Genomic DNA, 15925 nt, shown 5'->3' on the forward strand with positions numbered 1-15925 from the left:
AGTACATCATGAGAAATGCTGGGGTGGATGAAGCAAAAGCTGGAATCAAGATTGCCAGAAGAAATATCAATAACCTCAGATATGCAGATGACACCACCCTTATGGCAGAAAGTGAAGAGGAACTAAAGAGGCTCTTGATGAAAGTGAAAGAGGAGAGTGAAAATGTTGGCTTAAAAGTTAACATTCAGAAAACTAAGATCATGGCAAATCTGTCCCTTCACTTCATGAGAAATAGACAGGGAAGCAATGGAAACAGTGAGAGACTTTATTTTTGGAGTGCTCCAAAATCAGTGCAGATGATGACTCAGCAATGAAATTAAAAGATGCTCACTGCTTGGAAGAGAAGCTATGACCAACCTAGACAGCATATTCAAAAGCAGAGACATTACTTTGCCAACAAGTCCCATCCAATCAAGGCTAGGGCTTTTCCAGTAGTCATGAATGGATGTGAGAGTTGGACTGTAAAGAATACAGAGCACCGAAGAACTGATGTTTTTGAACTGTGGTGTTGGAGAAGACTCTTGAGAGTCCCTTGGACTGCAAGGAGATCCAACCAATCCATCCTAAAGGACATCAGTCCTGAATATTCATTGGAAAGACTGATGCTGAAGCTGAAACTCCAATCCTTTGGCCACCTGATGGGAAGAACTGACTTATTGGAAAAGACCCTGATGCTGGGAAAGATTGAAGGCAGGAGGAGAGAGGGACAACAGAGGATGAGATGTTTGGATGGCATCACCAAATCAGTGAACATGAGTTTGAGTAAACTACGGGAGTAGGTGATGGACAGGGAGGCCTGGCGTGCTGCAGTCCATGGGGTCACAAAGAGTCAGACAAGACTGAACTACTGAACTGAACTGAACTTATAGAGATAAGTTGCTAGAGAAATTAGAAATCCATATGCACCCCCCCCCAAAAAAAAAAAAAGAACTCCATCCCATTCATTACTCCATGTTTTACAACTAACACAGAGAAACTCACATACCTATATGTAAGACCAAAAGCAAGACAGACTCTGGCAGTAAAACACAAGTGGATACTCTGTGAGCAAAGATTAGGTGGTTACTGATTAGAATACACACCAAGAAGGATCCTTCAGTGGGAACAGTAACCAGGCCTCTATCCAAATATTTAACTAGAGGTTAGAAGTGTGGGAATGGGTGCAGGGGTAATGTAACAGGAGGGGAATAAGAGGTACAAACTACTATATATAAAATAAACAGTGTACAAAGATATATGGTACAGCATAGGGAATAAAGCCTATATTTTATAGCTATAAATGGAGTACATAAAAATTACAATCACCATATGGTACATCTCTAACTTATATAATTTGGTACATCAACTATATATCAATTTCAAAACAAAAAAATACAGACTTCTTTGAGGGATGCCCTGACAACGAATTCCTGGTAAAGAAGCCACATATTAATCTTTTAAACCAGATTATACTGTCTTTAGTTTTAGGGTATAAGTTTAAACTGGCCTTTCAGTGCTAAATAAATAACACAAGAGTTGGGGCTATGAGTCTTGGACTGTTTGTCCCAGATATTAAAGAATATAAGTATCAGCGTCTTTGAAATACCTCGTATGTTCTTTAATTTCTCATTTAATGTAAAGGGAATTGTCCACATCAATGCTTCCCTTAAAATTTATCTGTTTATAAAAACCACAGGTTATAAAATAAGCTCACCTGCCAACAAGGATATCAGAAGATGATGTCTATGTAACTAAGATCTTGTGATTAACCATAGTTTGTTTATTATGTATTCTGCCAAGAGATCCATCCTATAAGAAGAGGGATGAATTCACAACCTCTCCAACACCTGGGGCGCCCTCAGCTTCTGTAGAAGAAGGACCACAAGAGTCACAAGATGAAGGCTGGGTTCCTGACTCTTCTCCTTGGTCTGGTTTGTGCTGCCCAGGAAGCTCCAGCTGAGCTAGACCCCTCACAGGTACCCAAATTTAGCTGATCTGGGAGAACGTCTTTGTTGGTCTCTGAGTGTGTGTGTGTGTTTGTGTGTGAGAGAGAGAGAAAGAGAGAGAGAGAGAGATAGCCCCAAATTTAGCTGATCTGGGAGAACGTCTTTGTTGGTCTGTGAATGTGTGTGTGTGTGTGTGTGTGTGTGTGTGTGTGTGTGTGAGAGAGAGAGAGAGAGAGAGAGAGAGAGAGAGAGAGAGAGAGAGAGAGAAAGAGAGAGAGAGAGAGAGAGAGAGAGAGAGAGAGAGAGAGAGAGCCTTGTTTATATGTATGACCAGATTGTATAGACGTGCCATGGTCCACCTATCTACATGAGAATAATAAAACCCTGTATCTTTCTGCTCTTTGTATTCCTCCCCCCCCCCCAATTACTTGTCTCTACGTGAAAAAATAAAAGAAAAAAGCCTACCATGCTATATTTTAGAGATCAATGAGCTGACATGGTCTTTAATGTTGCTCTTTTAGCTATTTTAAGAAACTCAAACTCTATGCTTTCTGCTTGAATATGAATGATTATTTCATTTCATGTTATTCTGCAAGGCAGGGGGTAGAATCCTACTTTGCTTAATAAGATTGAATTTTTTTTCTCTTCTGAGGTAAATGCAGAGGCAATGATTGGGTTGGGTATTGGTGAGAATCCAGTGAAAAGACTGAGTGATATTTATGGAGACCTTCTATCTTAGATTACAGGAGACTGACGCAGCATTCTTACAGCTGCAGATAACAAGGAGAAGATTGAGGAAGAAGGCCCCCTGAGGACATACGTCCGTCGGCTTGAATGTATTGATAGCTGTTCCTCACTATCCATTAAATTTTATGCCAAGTAAGCAAAATCTGCCTAAACTGAAAAGAATGAGACTGCTGACTTCTGACATGGGGTCCGGTCGACAATGTGCGGTGAATGGTGTGAGTCATGGTTGTGAAGATAAGTTTGTGAACTCTATCGATGGGAGGGTGCCCTCAAGCTCTGGGGAACAGATGATGACAAAGGAACCTCTTGTCTGTTTGCTTCTCAGGTTTCCCAAGCAATGCACATTCCTCAATATAGTTGCAGAGAGAGAAGGGGATGTTTATCAAGTAGGATGTGAGTATTCGAGCTCTGCCAATGTGTGTGTCTTTCCAACTATGACAGTTGCTCAGCTGTGTCCGACTATTTCTGACCCCATGGACTCTAGCCCACCAGGCTCCTCTGTCCATGGGATGCTGCAGGCAGAACACTAGAATGGGTTGTCATTTCCTCCTCCAGGGCATCTTCCTGACCCAGGGATTGAGCTCAAGTCTCCTGCATCTCCAGCAATGGCAAGCACATTCTTTATTGCTGAGCCACCTGAGAAACCCCTTATTTAACTGTCAAGATCAAATTTTCTTTAGCTAAAGAAATTCTTTAAACATGAAGAGTTCTCTTTTAGCATGTTGAAGAAGTAGAACCTGATTCACTTAAATCTCACAGATAAGTATGAGAATAGTTAAAATTACAGCAAAAACTTTCACACTAAGTTTTACCTAATTTGAAACCAAAACGGGCACTGGCACAGACCTCTATCTCTATAATTTCAATACTAGAAAGAAACCTCAAATACCAATATTGTAATGTTAAATAATGAAAAATACCTATTTGATTTTCATGGGGAAAATGTACAATGGAACATTCTAATCTTGGTCAGAGGCATTTTTTTGTTTTTCATCTGTGGATATTGGACACAGGACCTAATTAGGAAACATTTCAGAGTATATATCTCTAACATTTGGCAATACTTTCATTTATACCTCCCTGATTACCTCTATACCAGAAGGTCACTTTGTTTTATCTGTTAAGTTTTATTTTCACATGATTTCCTTAAATTCACAGGATATCTTTGTAATCATGACTGTACTTGTGAATTTGGTCAAAAAAATCCTGAAACTCTCACAGTCAGCTCTGGCGAACTCATATGAGATGACTGAGGTCCAACTCCTACTATAGTTGCGATAAGCAAAACTTTGCTATTGTTCACAGACTGTTTGGTCTAGAAGACTGGAAGTCATTACTGTCTTAAGATGAGGGGTGTGTGGAGAAAGCCTTCCAAGCTCACTAACTGTTCCGGCAGGTTCTAACCACAGACCACAGGAAATGCCAGGGAGATGGTGGCATCTCACGAGCAGAGTGAGGACTGATGATAAACGTGAAGAATGTGACATGTCCAAATGTAAAGACGTTAATCACACTGAGATTTGATTTTTTTTTCCCTGTCACAGATATGGGTTCAAACTCTTTCAAACTGATTCTTGTGTCAGAGAACTCATTAGCAGTCTACGGTGAAAACTTTGATGGTGTGAAAGTTACAAAAGTAACTCAACTCCTTGGTACGTTACTGAAGCTTACTCTGAGCAAATTAACAGTGCTCATATTACCATCATTTCGTTTAACGACAGGGGTGCATGGACACCTTATATTTTATTACGCACACTAGAGCAGACATGAATTCACACGGGAGAATTCAGACTTCATGTGCCATGATCCAGGGCTGAAGAAAGGTGGTCTGGTAGAAAACTGAAAAGATGCATCCACTGGGGATTCTACTGGATGACATTTTAAAAAACAATAGATACACTTACCCAGGAGGTGCAATGAAATATTCCAGGATGCCCCATGCGTTTCTTTCTTTTTTTTTTTTTTGTGTAGGATATTTTATTTTATTTTTTTTTTAGTTTTTTATTTTTTAAATTTTAAAATCTTTAATTCTTACATGCATTCCCAAACATGAACCCCCCTCCCACCTCCCTGCCCATAACATCTTTCTGGGTCATCCCCATGCACCAGCCCCAAGCATGCTGCATCCTGCGTCAGACATAGACTGGCGATTCAATTCACATGATAGTATACATGTTAGAATGTCATTCTCCCAAATCATTTCTTGATAAATATCACATATTGGAGTTGCCGGGTTTGGACACCAAAGTAAACCAAGGTTGGAACTTGGAGTTCAGACACTCGCAGGTCCTGGCCATGACTGATTCCTCTTGAATACAAATGCTTTCTCTCTCTCTCTCTCTCTTTTTTTTTTTTTTTTTTTTGCCACAATCATTAAAATAATACCTAAAATCTAAACTCAAACCTCTGCAAATCAACCCTGGATCATATAGAATGCTTCAGAAGCAGCGTGCTCAGTCATGTCAATCTTTCTGACAATCGGCCAACCAAAAGGTGCATTTTACATGACCCTTTATCCCTTCTGATATTATATCCAAATTGTGGGTGGGTGAGACTTGTGTCTCTTTTCTGAGGGTGACAGAGCCTGAGTTTTTCTCTGTCTCACATGTGCGATGAGATTAGTGTGCTTGGTGAAAACTCCAAAAAATGTATCCCCCATTCATTTCAACATTGTTGTTCAGTCATACGTCGTGTCTGACTCATTGCGGCTCCATGGACCGCAGCACACAAAGCTCCTCTGACCTCCACTGTCTCCCAGAGTTTGCTCAAAATTTGTCGATTGAATCAGTGATGGTCTCTACACATCTTAATAGGTTAAGGTCCAGGAAAACCCAGAGATGGAATTCTAGGATGCAGACAATGTAGACAGGAGGAGTTAGACTTGGGAGGATATCTGAGTCTCAGGACCCACCATGACCTTTTCCAATGGACCATTCCAGCGTGCATCTGACTTAGAGATGCATAGGCTCACTGGCGAATGGTCTGTAGTTCACTCAGTAGTTGTAAGAACTGGAATATGATAAAATGTTCACTATGTGGACTCTATCCCCTGGACACATCTGAAGACCTGATGTGAACACTCAGGCACCTCTGTAGAAACTGTCCTCATGAGCAGGGTTTAGGTGATGGAAGAGGGCAATGGTGATGATGAGACCGATTGGACCCTCGGATTGGGTGACACTCTATAAGCTGCCAAGGATTCTAACACACACCTCTTCTGCCCTCTTTGTTATTAAACCCAGCCAAAGGAGATGGCACCACTGAAGAAGAAACTCAGCAGTATGAGGAACTGAACAAAGAAAGGGGGATTCCACCAGAACATGTAAAAGACCTCACTCAAACAGGTAAAGCCAAGAGGACAACAGGGAATCCGAAATGAAACCATATCACGAGGATACTCGATTCAAATTTCCTAAACCATATCATGAGGACACTCGATTCAAATTTCCTATTCGCACAGTCATCTTTTACAAAGGCTGTTATGAAAGAATCCTTTGAAACAGAGGCATGCCACTGATTATTTTTCCTCCTATTCATTCTCTTTTGCAGACGACTGTCCTCAATAAGATCTGACAGCCTCTTCTGGGTGAGTAGATTAATGACATACACAACACTGAGTTTTCTTTCTAAGGTAAAGACTTTTTTTCTGGGGCATCCCACTTTAACCATGGGATATATACACAAGGGACTATATTACTCAACTATGTAAAAGAATGAAATAATACCATTTGCAGTAACAAGGGCACATCTAGAGATTGTCATGCTAAGGGAAGTAAGAAAGAGAAAGGCAAGCTTGATATCACTTCCATGTGGAACCAAACAAAAAAATGGCACAAATGTATTATTTACGAAACAAAAAAACAGGCTCAGAGTCCAAAAACGCCTCATGGTTCCTAAAGAGAAAATGGGGAGAGGGATATACTAGGAGTTTGGGTTTAAGAGATATACACTCCTGGCTTGTATATACATGCATGTCTAACTGAGGGCTTCCTAATGGTTCAGTGATAAAGAATCCACCTGCCAATGCAGGAAATCTGGGTTTGATCCCTGGGTCGGGAAGATTTCCGGGAGTTGGAAATGGCAACCCACTCCAGTAGGCTTGCCTGGGAAATCCCATGGACAGAGGAGTCTGGCAGGCTAAAGTCCACAGGAACACAAAGGTGTGGGACAGGATTGGTGCCTAAACAACAACAGCAACAAAATGCATAAACCATCATGTCGCTATACACTTGAAACTAAGTCAACATTGCATATCAACTGCATTCCAATAACAATTAGTTTTAAAAAGGAAAAGGAAACACAAAGCTCTTTACCTTTCCACATGGTAAGGGCTGGGGATCCCGTTAAGTGTTAGGAATTAAATATCTAAACAATCGCGCTGGTCTAGACTGCACAGTGAGATGCTTCGGGGACCAAAGAGGAGATTGTGTGAAGCCCTGAGCTGTGAAATACGATGATCCCTGGTGAATACCAATGCGAGTGAATGACCTTACAGCCACAACACCTTCATGATGAAAAATAAGATTTATAGGACACGTAGGAGGAACAGGTTACACAGTATTCTCCTACACCAGGGAGCTGTAGATATGCAACTCAGCAACTCTCAACATACCAGCTGACCCACGACTGCTCACAAATAGTTTCATCAGGTGATAGGTAGTTCTAGGCAACCCCCTATGGGCATGCACACAGAGAGACTTCTGCAAAATGCGTCTTGTAGGGAAATTTCTCCAGTGCTTTCAACCACAAGTGCTTTTATTCTCTGTTTCATTCTCTGACCAATATCATGTTAATCCTAATCAGCTCAACTACGTTCTACATTTTTTTCTGTTTATAGAAGTGAATAAGGAAAGAATATGTGTTGCATCACAGCACTAATATGTCACAATCAGCCATATGAAGATAAAAGATATTTTCCTTGAAATCCTCATTTCTTCTCTCCCAGGAAGTCATGATCCTGGAAACATGGATTTCAGTATGAGTCTCCTCTGCCCTTGCTGATGTTACTGGATTCCTAAACTGATCAATAAATTGATTAATGCACAGATGTGTAGTGATCAAACGTGCATAACTGCAACCACACGAAACGTAAATTCAACTGTTCGGAAAATCTAGCAACAATAAAGCAGGGGAACTCTGTTTAGGACGCATGGTGTGAATCCTGCAAGGGTGCTGTTGAGAAGAGAATAAACCACAGGTGGTGGTTTTGTAGGGTTGTATAACGTGCCCACCAGAAGTCATGAGAGAGATGGGGTTGGTCAGTCAGATAACTTCGAGTAGAATGGAAGCTGTCCTAAGTAGCAGCTGAAATTCACTCAACTATGAGGTAAAGCAGTATTCATCTGCTGTGGGGTTGCAGGGGGTGTAACGATTTAGCAGAATGCAGTCTTCCATGGGCTTCCAGAGGTGCACTGGTTAAAAAAAAAAAAATACACCTAGAAAGGCAGGAGATGCAAGAGATTCAGGTTCGATCCCTGGGTTGAGAAGACACCCTGGAAGAGGAACTGGAAACCCAGTCAAGTCATCTTGCCTGAAGAATCCCATGAACAGAGGAATCTGGTGGGCTATACATTCCATGAGGTGGCAAAGAGTCAGACACGATTTATCAACTGAACACACAGACACATACAACCAAACTGAACAGTACTTACTCAAGAAAGAGCAGTCACGATCGAGACAAAGCACTGGGTCTCTGGTATCCAACTCAGGGCTATTGCCCAGCCCCAACCGCGGAAGCAGTGATCTTCCTGCTGATACAGGTGCTGGGTTATCTCCACTCTGCAGAAAAGTCCCTCGCAAGGGGTGTTTTAAGATAATAGTCATTGCTTGGTGCCCGCTGCTGCTGCTGCTGCTGCTGCTAAGTTGCTTCAGTCGTGTCCAACTCTGCATGACCCCATAGATGGCAGCCCACCAGGTTCCCTGTCCCTGGGATTCTCCAGGCAAGAACACTGCAGTAGGTTGCCATTTCCTTCTCCAAAGGGTGAAAGTGAAAGTGAAAGTGACGTCACTCAGTTGTGTCTGACTCCTAGCGACCCCATGGGCTGCAGCCTACCAGCCTCCTCCATCCATGGGATTCTCCAGGCAACAGTACTGGAGTGGACCTACCTGATGGGAAAAAAGGAGCATTGTGGGTGCCCAGAACGGTCATGCCGCTGGAGCAGTCGAGAGATCAGGAAAGTGGTTAAGGGAGATGGGAGAGATGAAGCAATCCTAGAACACTCTGGAGGTCTTGATAGACTCCTGGGGATGTGGAAGGCTGTGTGCACCTGAAATTCAACAGGAGTGACAGGAAAGAGAGAACAGAACACTGGTCACCCAGGGCTCACTGGGAGCTACACACACTTTGTCTGTTCCATGCATATGAAGGTCTCCAAAGGCAAGACATTTGAGCCTGGTCACTTGAATTGTGTTGTAAGAGAATGGAGCAAGAGTGCTGGAGGACTAAGCTATTTTCCCCTTCATGGATCACTGACTTGTGTGGTGAAGGGGCTTGCATAATTCAGTGAAGCTATGAGCCATTTCGTGTAGCGCCAGCCATACACACGAATAGTGGAGAGTCTGACAGAACGAGATCCGCTGGAGGACCGAGTGGCAAAGCACTCCAGTATTCTCGCCATGAGAACCCCACGAGCTGTGTGAAACAGCTAACAGATATGCCACTGCAAGCTGAGACAACACCCCCTGCAGTATTGCAACATGTCCAACATGCTACTGGGGAAGAAAGGAATGGAGGTGACCTGGGTTCACTCCCTGGGTCAGTACGATCTTCTGGAGAAGGAAATGGCAACGCACTAAAGTATTCCTGCCTGGAAAATTCCATGGGCAGAGGAGCCTGGAAGGCTACACACCATGCAGTCAGAGGTGGACATGATTGAGCAATGTTATTTTAATCTGAAAAGGAAGTGGTATGCAGAATGTATTAAAAGCCTACAAACTTCATTAAAAAAAAATAAATAATTCACTCAGTAATGAACCAAGGACTTGGAGAGACACCAAAGGAAACAGACAAATGGCAATCCCACCTCTTCATTCATTCAGGAAATGGAAATTACAAGTGTAACTGGATAGCATCACACACTTATTATAATGTCCGAAATGAAGATGACTGCCCATACAGAGTCCTGGCAAGGATGGGGTAATGGAAATTCTCATCTCCTGTTGGCAGGACTCAAAAATCAGAAGGCAGTGAGATCCAGCAGTTCCACCCCCAAGCAGGTACCTAGGAGATAAGACAGCTCAGATTCATACAAAGATTTGTGTGTGAACATGTATCTACAAACATCTGAATGGATGGAAATGGGATATATCCTGAAGATAATATGCAGGGGAAATGGGAACAGAGTCTACAAAATATGAAGATATTTATTTAAACAAATATGCTAAGTGAAACCTGTGAGAAACACACAGAGGTTCAATTTTTGAAAAATTTTAAAGAATACCAATAATCTGTCATGCTAGAAAACTGAGCGGTAGGTTCCCAAGTCTAGGTTGTGGAGGCAGCTGCGAAAGGGACAGGAGGCAGAGTCACCGAGAAGCTAAAGGATATCGTTTTGAACTTACATGTAGTTTCAGGAGCTGTATATAAGGCAGAAATCTCATATGCTAGTTATAGCCTCAAGGCCAAATGAAATTGTGGAGAGGAATTTGGGAGGGATCTTTGAGTAGGGGAGAAGATGAGAATGTGCTCTTGTTCAAAACATTTCAGTAAATCTAAAATATATATAAATATAAAGAAGCCACGGTGGTGGTAATGATGCTTTAGTCACTAAACATGTCCCAACTCTTGAGACCACATGGACTGTAGCCATGGAATACTACGCAACCATGAAACGGTGAAATTTTGCCATTTGCAGCAACATGGATGGACTTCCAGGATATGACGCTAAGTAAAATAAGTCAGATGGACAAGGACAAACACATTATTATATAGTGTGTTGGTTGCTCAGTCGTGTCCTACTCTTTGCGACCCCATGGACTGTAGACCACCAGGCTCCTCTCTCAACGGGATTCTCCAGGCAAGAATGCTGGAGTGGGTTGCCATTTCCTTCTCCAATTATATCACTCAATGTGGAATTTAAAAGACAAAACAAACTATTGTATATAACAAAATATGGGAGACTCATACACACAGGGAAAAGACAATGGAGACCCACTCCAGTACTCTTGCCTGGAAAATCCCATGGGCGGAGGAGCCTGGTGGGCTGCAGTCCGTGGGGTCACAGAGAGTCGGACATGACTGAACGACTTCACTTTCACTGCTCACTTTCATGCGTCTGAGAAGGAAATGGCAACTCACTCCAGTGTTCCTGCCTGGAGAATCCCAGGGACGGAGGAGCCTGGTGGGCTGGCATCTATGGGATCGCTCAGAGTCAGACACTACTGAAGCGCCTTAGCAGCAGCAGTGTAGATACAGAGCACAAATCAGTGGAGACCAATGGGTGGGGGGAAGTGGTGAGGATAACATATGAGGAGCAGAGTAAGAGGTATAAACTAATTTGAATAAAATAAATAATGTAAAAAGATATATTGAACAAAGTGGAGAATAAGACAATATTTTTATACTATTAATGGAGTATACAAAATTGTGAATTATTATATGGAACACCTGTAACAACAACAACAACAACAAAAACCAATACACATCAACTATACTTATTTCCTCCACTGAGGAATGCCCTTACAACTGATTCCTGATAGAGAAGCCACATATGTATCTTCTTAAACCAGACAGGACCATCCTTTGTTTTAGAAAAGAAGCTTAACAGACCTCTTCAATGTTAAACAACACAGGACTCGGGGCTATGTGTCTTGGACTGTCTGTCCCATTTGGAAACTGAGGATATAAAAAGAATACAAATATCACTGTCCTTGAAATACCTCGTATGCCCTGTGATTCCTCACTTAGTCTGAAGGACAAATGTCGAGATCCACTGTAGATTCTCTTCGAATTAACCTCATAATAATAAGAACAGACTGCCAGAAAAGCTCGCCTGCCAACCAGGATAAAAGAGAAAGAGTTGCAAATAACCAAGGTTGTGTGATTAACCACTGTTTGATCCATATGTATTCTGCCAAGAGACCCATCCCATAAAAAGTGGGACCAACTCAAACATCTCTTCACTACTTTTTATGTCAAGCAAGCACAATCTGCCTAAACTGAAAATGGCAAGACTGCTGGCTTAAAGCTCAACATTCAGATCATGGCATCCGGTCCCATCACTTCATGGGAAATAGATGGGGAAACAGTGGAAACAGTGTCAGACTTTATTTTGGGGGGCTCCAAAATCACTGCAGATGGTGACTGCAGCCATGAAATAAAAAGACACTTACTCCTTGGAAGAAAAGTTATGACCAACCTAGATAGTATATTCAAAAGCAGAGATATTACTTTGCCGACTAAGGTCCGTCTAGTCAAGGCTATGGTTTTTCCAGAGGTCATGTATGGATGTGAGAGTTGGACTGTGAAGAAGGCTGAGCACCGAAGAATTGATGCTTTTGAACTGTGGTGTTGGAGAAGACTCTTGAGAATCCCTTGGACTGCAAGGAGATCCAACCAGTCCATTCTGAAGGAGATCAGCCCTGGGTGTTCTTTGGAAGGAATGATGCTAAAGCTGAAACTCCAGTACTTTGGACACCTCATGAGAAGAGTTGACTCATTGGAAAAGACTCTGATGCTGGGAGGGATTTGGGAGCAGGAGGAGAAGGGGACGACAGAGGATGAGATGGCTGGATAGCATCACTGGCTCGATGGACGTGAGTCTGAGTGAACTCAGGGAGTTGGTGATGAACAGGGAGGCCTGGCGTGCTGCAATTCATGGGGTCGCAGAGTCAGATACAACTGAGCGACTGAACTGAACTGAACTGAACTGAAGCACAATCTGCCTAAACTGAAAATGGCAAGACTGCTGTCTACCTAGATGGGGTCCTGCTATCGATGTGCAGTGAAAGATGTGAGTCATGGCTGCGAAGTTGAGTGTGTAAACACTATTGACACAAAGGTGTCCTAAAGTCCTGGAGATCAGACGGGGAAGGAATGGTGAGGAAGGAAGGTCTTCCTTTTTCAGGTGTTGCGAGACATGCATGCCACTCCATGTAGTTGCAAAGAGAGACGGGGATGTTTATGTCGTGGGATGTGCATATTCTAGAGTTTCTGACGCGTGCATCTTCTCAAGTGTGTTGGTTGCTCTGTCTTGTCTGACTCTTTGCGGCCCCGTGGACTGCAGCCCACCAGGATTCTCTGTCCATGGGATATCATCCCAGGCAAGAAGACTGGAGTGCGTTGCCATTTCCTCCTCCAGGGCATCTTCAACAACAAGGAATCGAACCCACATGTACCGCACTGGCAGGCAGATTCTCTGCAACATTGACCCACCCAATTATTTATCTGACCCACATGATTGAGAAAATTTGCTTTAACTAAAGAAATGCTATAACAAAAAGTTACTTACATATGTATTTAAGACGTAGAATCTTTAAAATCTAACAGAAAATTATGAAAAGAGGTAAAATGACCAAAAAATTCTGCTAAATTTTTGCGTAACTTGAAAGCAAAGGAACACTGTTTCAGACTTCTATCTATAGTTTAAAATACTGGAAATAATTCTCAAATTCAATACTTAATAGTGAAATCACTTAATATTAAGTGATCAAATGTCTACATATTTGATTTTCATGGGGAAAAAATGTACAACAGAGCATTCTAATATTCGCCTGAAGCATCTTTTATAATTTGCACTGGGGACATGCAGCGACAGGAACTAAGAACCGGTTTGAGTACATATGTGCAACATTTGGTAATATCCTCATTTCTACCTCTTTATTACCTCTTGTACTAGTAAATGACTTTGGTTTTTCTATAAAATTTTATTTTAATATGGCTTATTTATAGAATTACTTTCTTTTTTTTACTTATGACCATGCTTGCAAATCTGGTCACACCATTCCTAAAAATTTTAACAGTCAGCTCTTGTGAGCTGGTATGAGATGGTTGAGCTCCACCTCCTCCTATAGCTGCAATAAGCAATGTTTCTCTCATTCACACACTGTTCAGTCTGGAAGACTGGAAGTCAGAAGAAGGGTGTGCAGAAAAAGCTTTCCTAGTTCACTAGCTGTCTTAACTCATTCTAGCAACCACAGCCTCTAGAAATGTCAGTGTAACAGAGTTCACCATGGGAAGGAAGACTGAAGATAGCATGTGAAGAATAGGAAAAGTCCAACTGAAGAGGAAAGAAGTCAATAATACTTAGGTTTCAATTTTTTTTTTTTTTTTTTTGTCACAGACATGGGTAAAAAAATTTTTTCCGAGCTGATTCCTGTGTCAGAGAACACGTTGGTACTCTATGCTGAAAACTTTGATGGAGTTTTTGACCACAAAAATGACTTATGCCCTCGGTATGTACTGTAGCTTATTCTATGCAAACTGCTGCTGCTACTACCAAGTCACTTCAGTCGTGTCCAACTCTGTGTGACCCCATAGACAGCAGCCCACCAGGCACCCCCGTCCCCGGGATTCTCCAGGCAAGAACACTGGAGTGGGTTGCCATTTCCTTCTCCAATGCATGAAAGTGAAAAGTGAAAGGGAATTCGCTCAGTCATGTCTGACTCTTCGCGACCCCATGGACCACAGCCTACCAGGCTCCTCTGCTGAAGGGATTTTCCAGGCAAGAGTACTGGAGTGGGGTGCCATCGCCTTCTGTGCTATGCAAACTAGTCATATTCATATTATCCATATTTTCATACTAAAGACAGAAGTGCGTATACATCTTGTATTAAAGACACCACGGCAGGTGTGTGTTCACACAGAGAATTCAGAATTCACGTGACATAATCAGGACTGCGGAAAGGTTGTCTACTAGAAAAATGAACAAATCTATCCACTGGGGGTTTAATCAGATGGCTTTTAAAACATTAGATACACTTATCATGGAGAGGCAATGAAATATTCCAAGATGGCCCATAGGATTCTTGCCAAATATCACATATTGGCGTTGCTGGGTTCTGACACCAAAATGAACCAAGGTTTAAATTTCAGTTTAACAGACTCACAGGTCCTGTCCTTGACTGCATTTATCTACACCACATGAAATTGAAGTCGCTCAGTCATGTCCAACTCTTTGCAACCCCAGGCTCCTCCGTCCATGGGATTTTCCAGGCGAGAGTACTGGAGTGGGTTGCCATTTCCTTCTCCAGGGGATCTTCCTGACTCAGGGATCGAGCCTGGGTCTCCCACATTGTAGGCAGACACGTTACCGTCTGAGCCACCAGGGAAGCCATCTACACTGCATCCACTCTATTTTTTGTCAAAATCACTTAAAGGATGCCTGACACCTGAACCCAATGCTCTGAAAATAACCCCTTGTTCCCACTGATCCTTCAGAGGCATATAGCAAGGTATGTCAATCAGTGTGCATCCAGCCCACCCCACGGGCTCTCTGACAGGTAGCTTTACCTTGCTGCTATTACTATCCACACTGGCAGAAGGTGGTGGCTATGTCTGCTCTCTGAGAATGAAAAAGCATGTATTTTTCCGTTGGTAGCATGCATGATGAGATTAATGCGCCAGGTGAAAAGTCCAAATCGTTTTCTCCGCCATCTCTTGAATATCGTTGTTCAGTCACTAAGTCCTGCCTGGCTCACTGCGACTCCATGGACTCCAGCACACCAGGCTCCTCTGTCCTCCACTGTCTCCTGGAGTTTGCTCAAAGCATGTCCAGTGACTCAGTAATGTTATCTAACCATCTCATTTGCCCAAGGTTCATGAAAACCACAGGAAAGAATTACAGCTGCTAAAGAATCTGCCTGCAATGCAGGAGACCTCAGGGCAATTCCCGGGTTGTGTCCACCTGAAAAGCTAATGGAAGGGCAGGAAAGACGGAATAGAGCTCTGGTCACCCAGGGCTTACTGTAAGCTACAGGCACTTTGAATGCACCTTACTCCCATACGAAGCTCTCCAAGGATAAGATATTAGTGCCTGGCCACTTGAACTGTTCAAAGAACATGGAACATTAGTGCTTGACTACTAGCCTGTGCCGCCTGCATGGATCACTGCCTCGTGTGGCAAAGAATATAATCAATATCATTTCGTATTGACCACCTAGTGATGTCCTGTGTAGAGTCGCCTCTTGTGTTGTTGGAAGAGGGTGTTTGCTATGACCAGTGCATTCTCTTTGTTAAATTGTGTTAGCCTTAGCCCTCCTTCATTTTGTACTCTAAGGTCAAACTTGCCTATTACTCCTAGGACCTCTTGACTGCC

At 42.6% G+C, this 15925-nt stretch overlaps 1 protein-coding gene across 1 annotated transcript in view; it reads left to right on the top strand.

Annotated features, from left to right (window-relative positions):
• The first annotated feature begins 1840 nt into the window (after window positions 1-1840).
• LOC114111402 (allergen Bos d 2-like) overlaps window positions 1841-15925 on the top strand; it is a 74164-nt gene continuing 60079 nt past the window's right edge. Inside the window, exon 1 of the mRNA XM_060408481.1 lies at window positions 1841-1955. Coding sequence (XP_060264464.1) covers window positions 1875-1955 — 81 coding nt within the window. The 5' untranslated portion in view covers window positions 1841-1874. The remainder of the gene's footprint in view (window positions 1956-15925) is intronic.

The sequence above is a fragment of the Ovis aries genome, chromosome Y (genome assembly GCF_016772045.2).
Source record: "Ovis aries strain OAR_USU_Benz2616 breed Rambouillet chromosome Y, ARS-UI_Ramb_v3.0, whole genome shotgun sequence".
In the NCBI taxonomy this organism is placed as follows: Eukaryota; Metazoa; Chordata; class Mammalia; order Artiodactyla; family Bovidae; genus Ovis; species Ovis aries.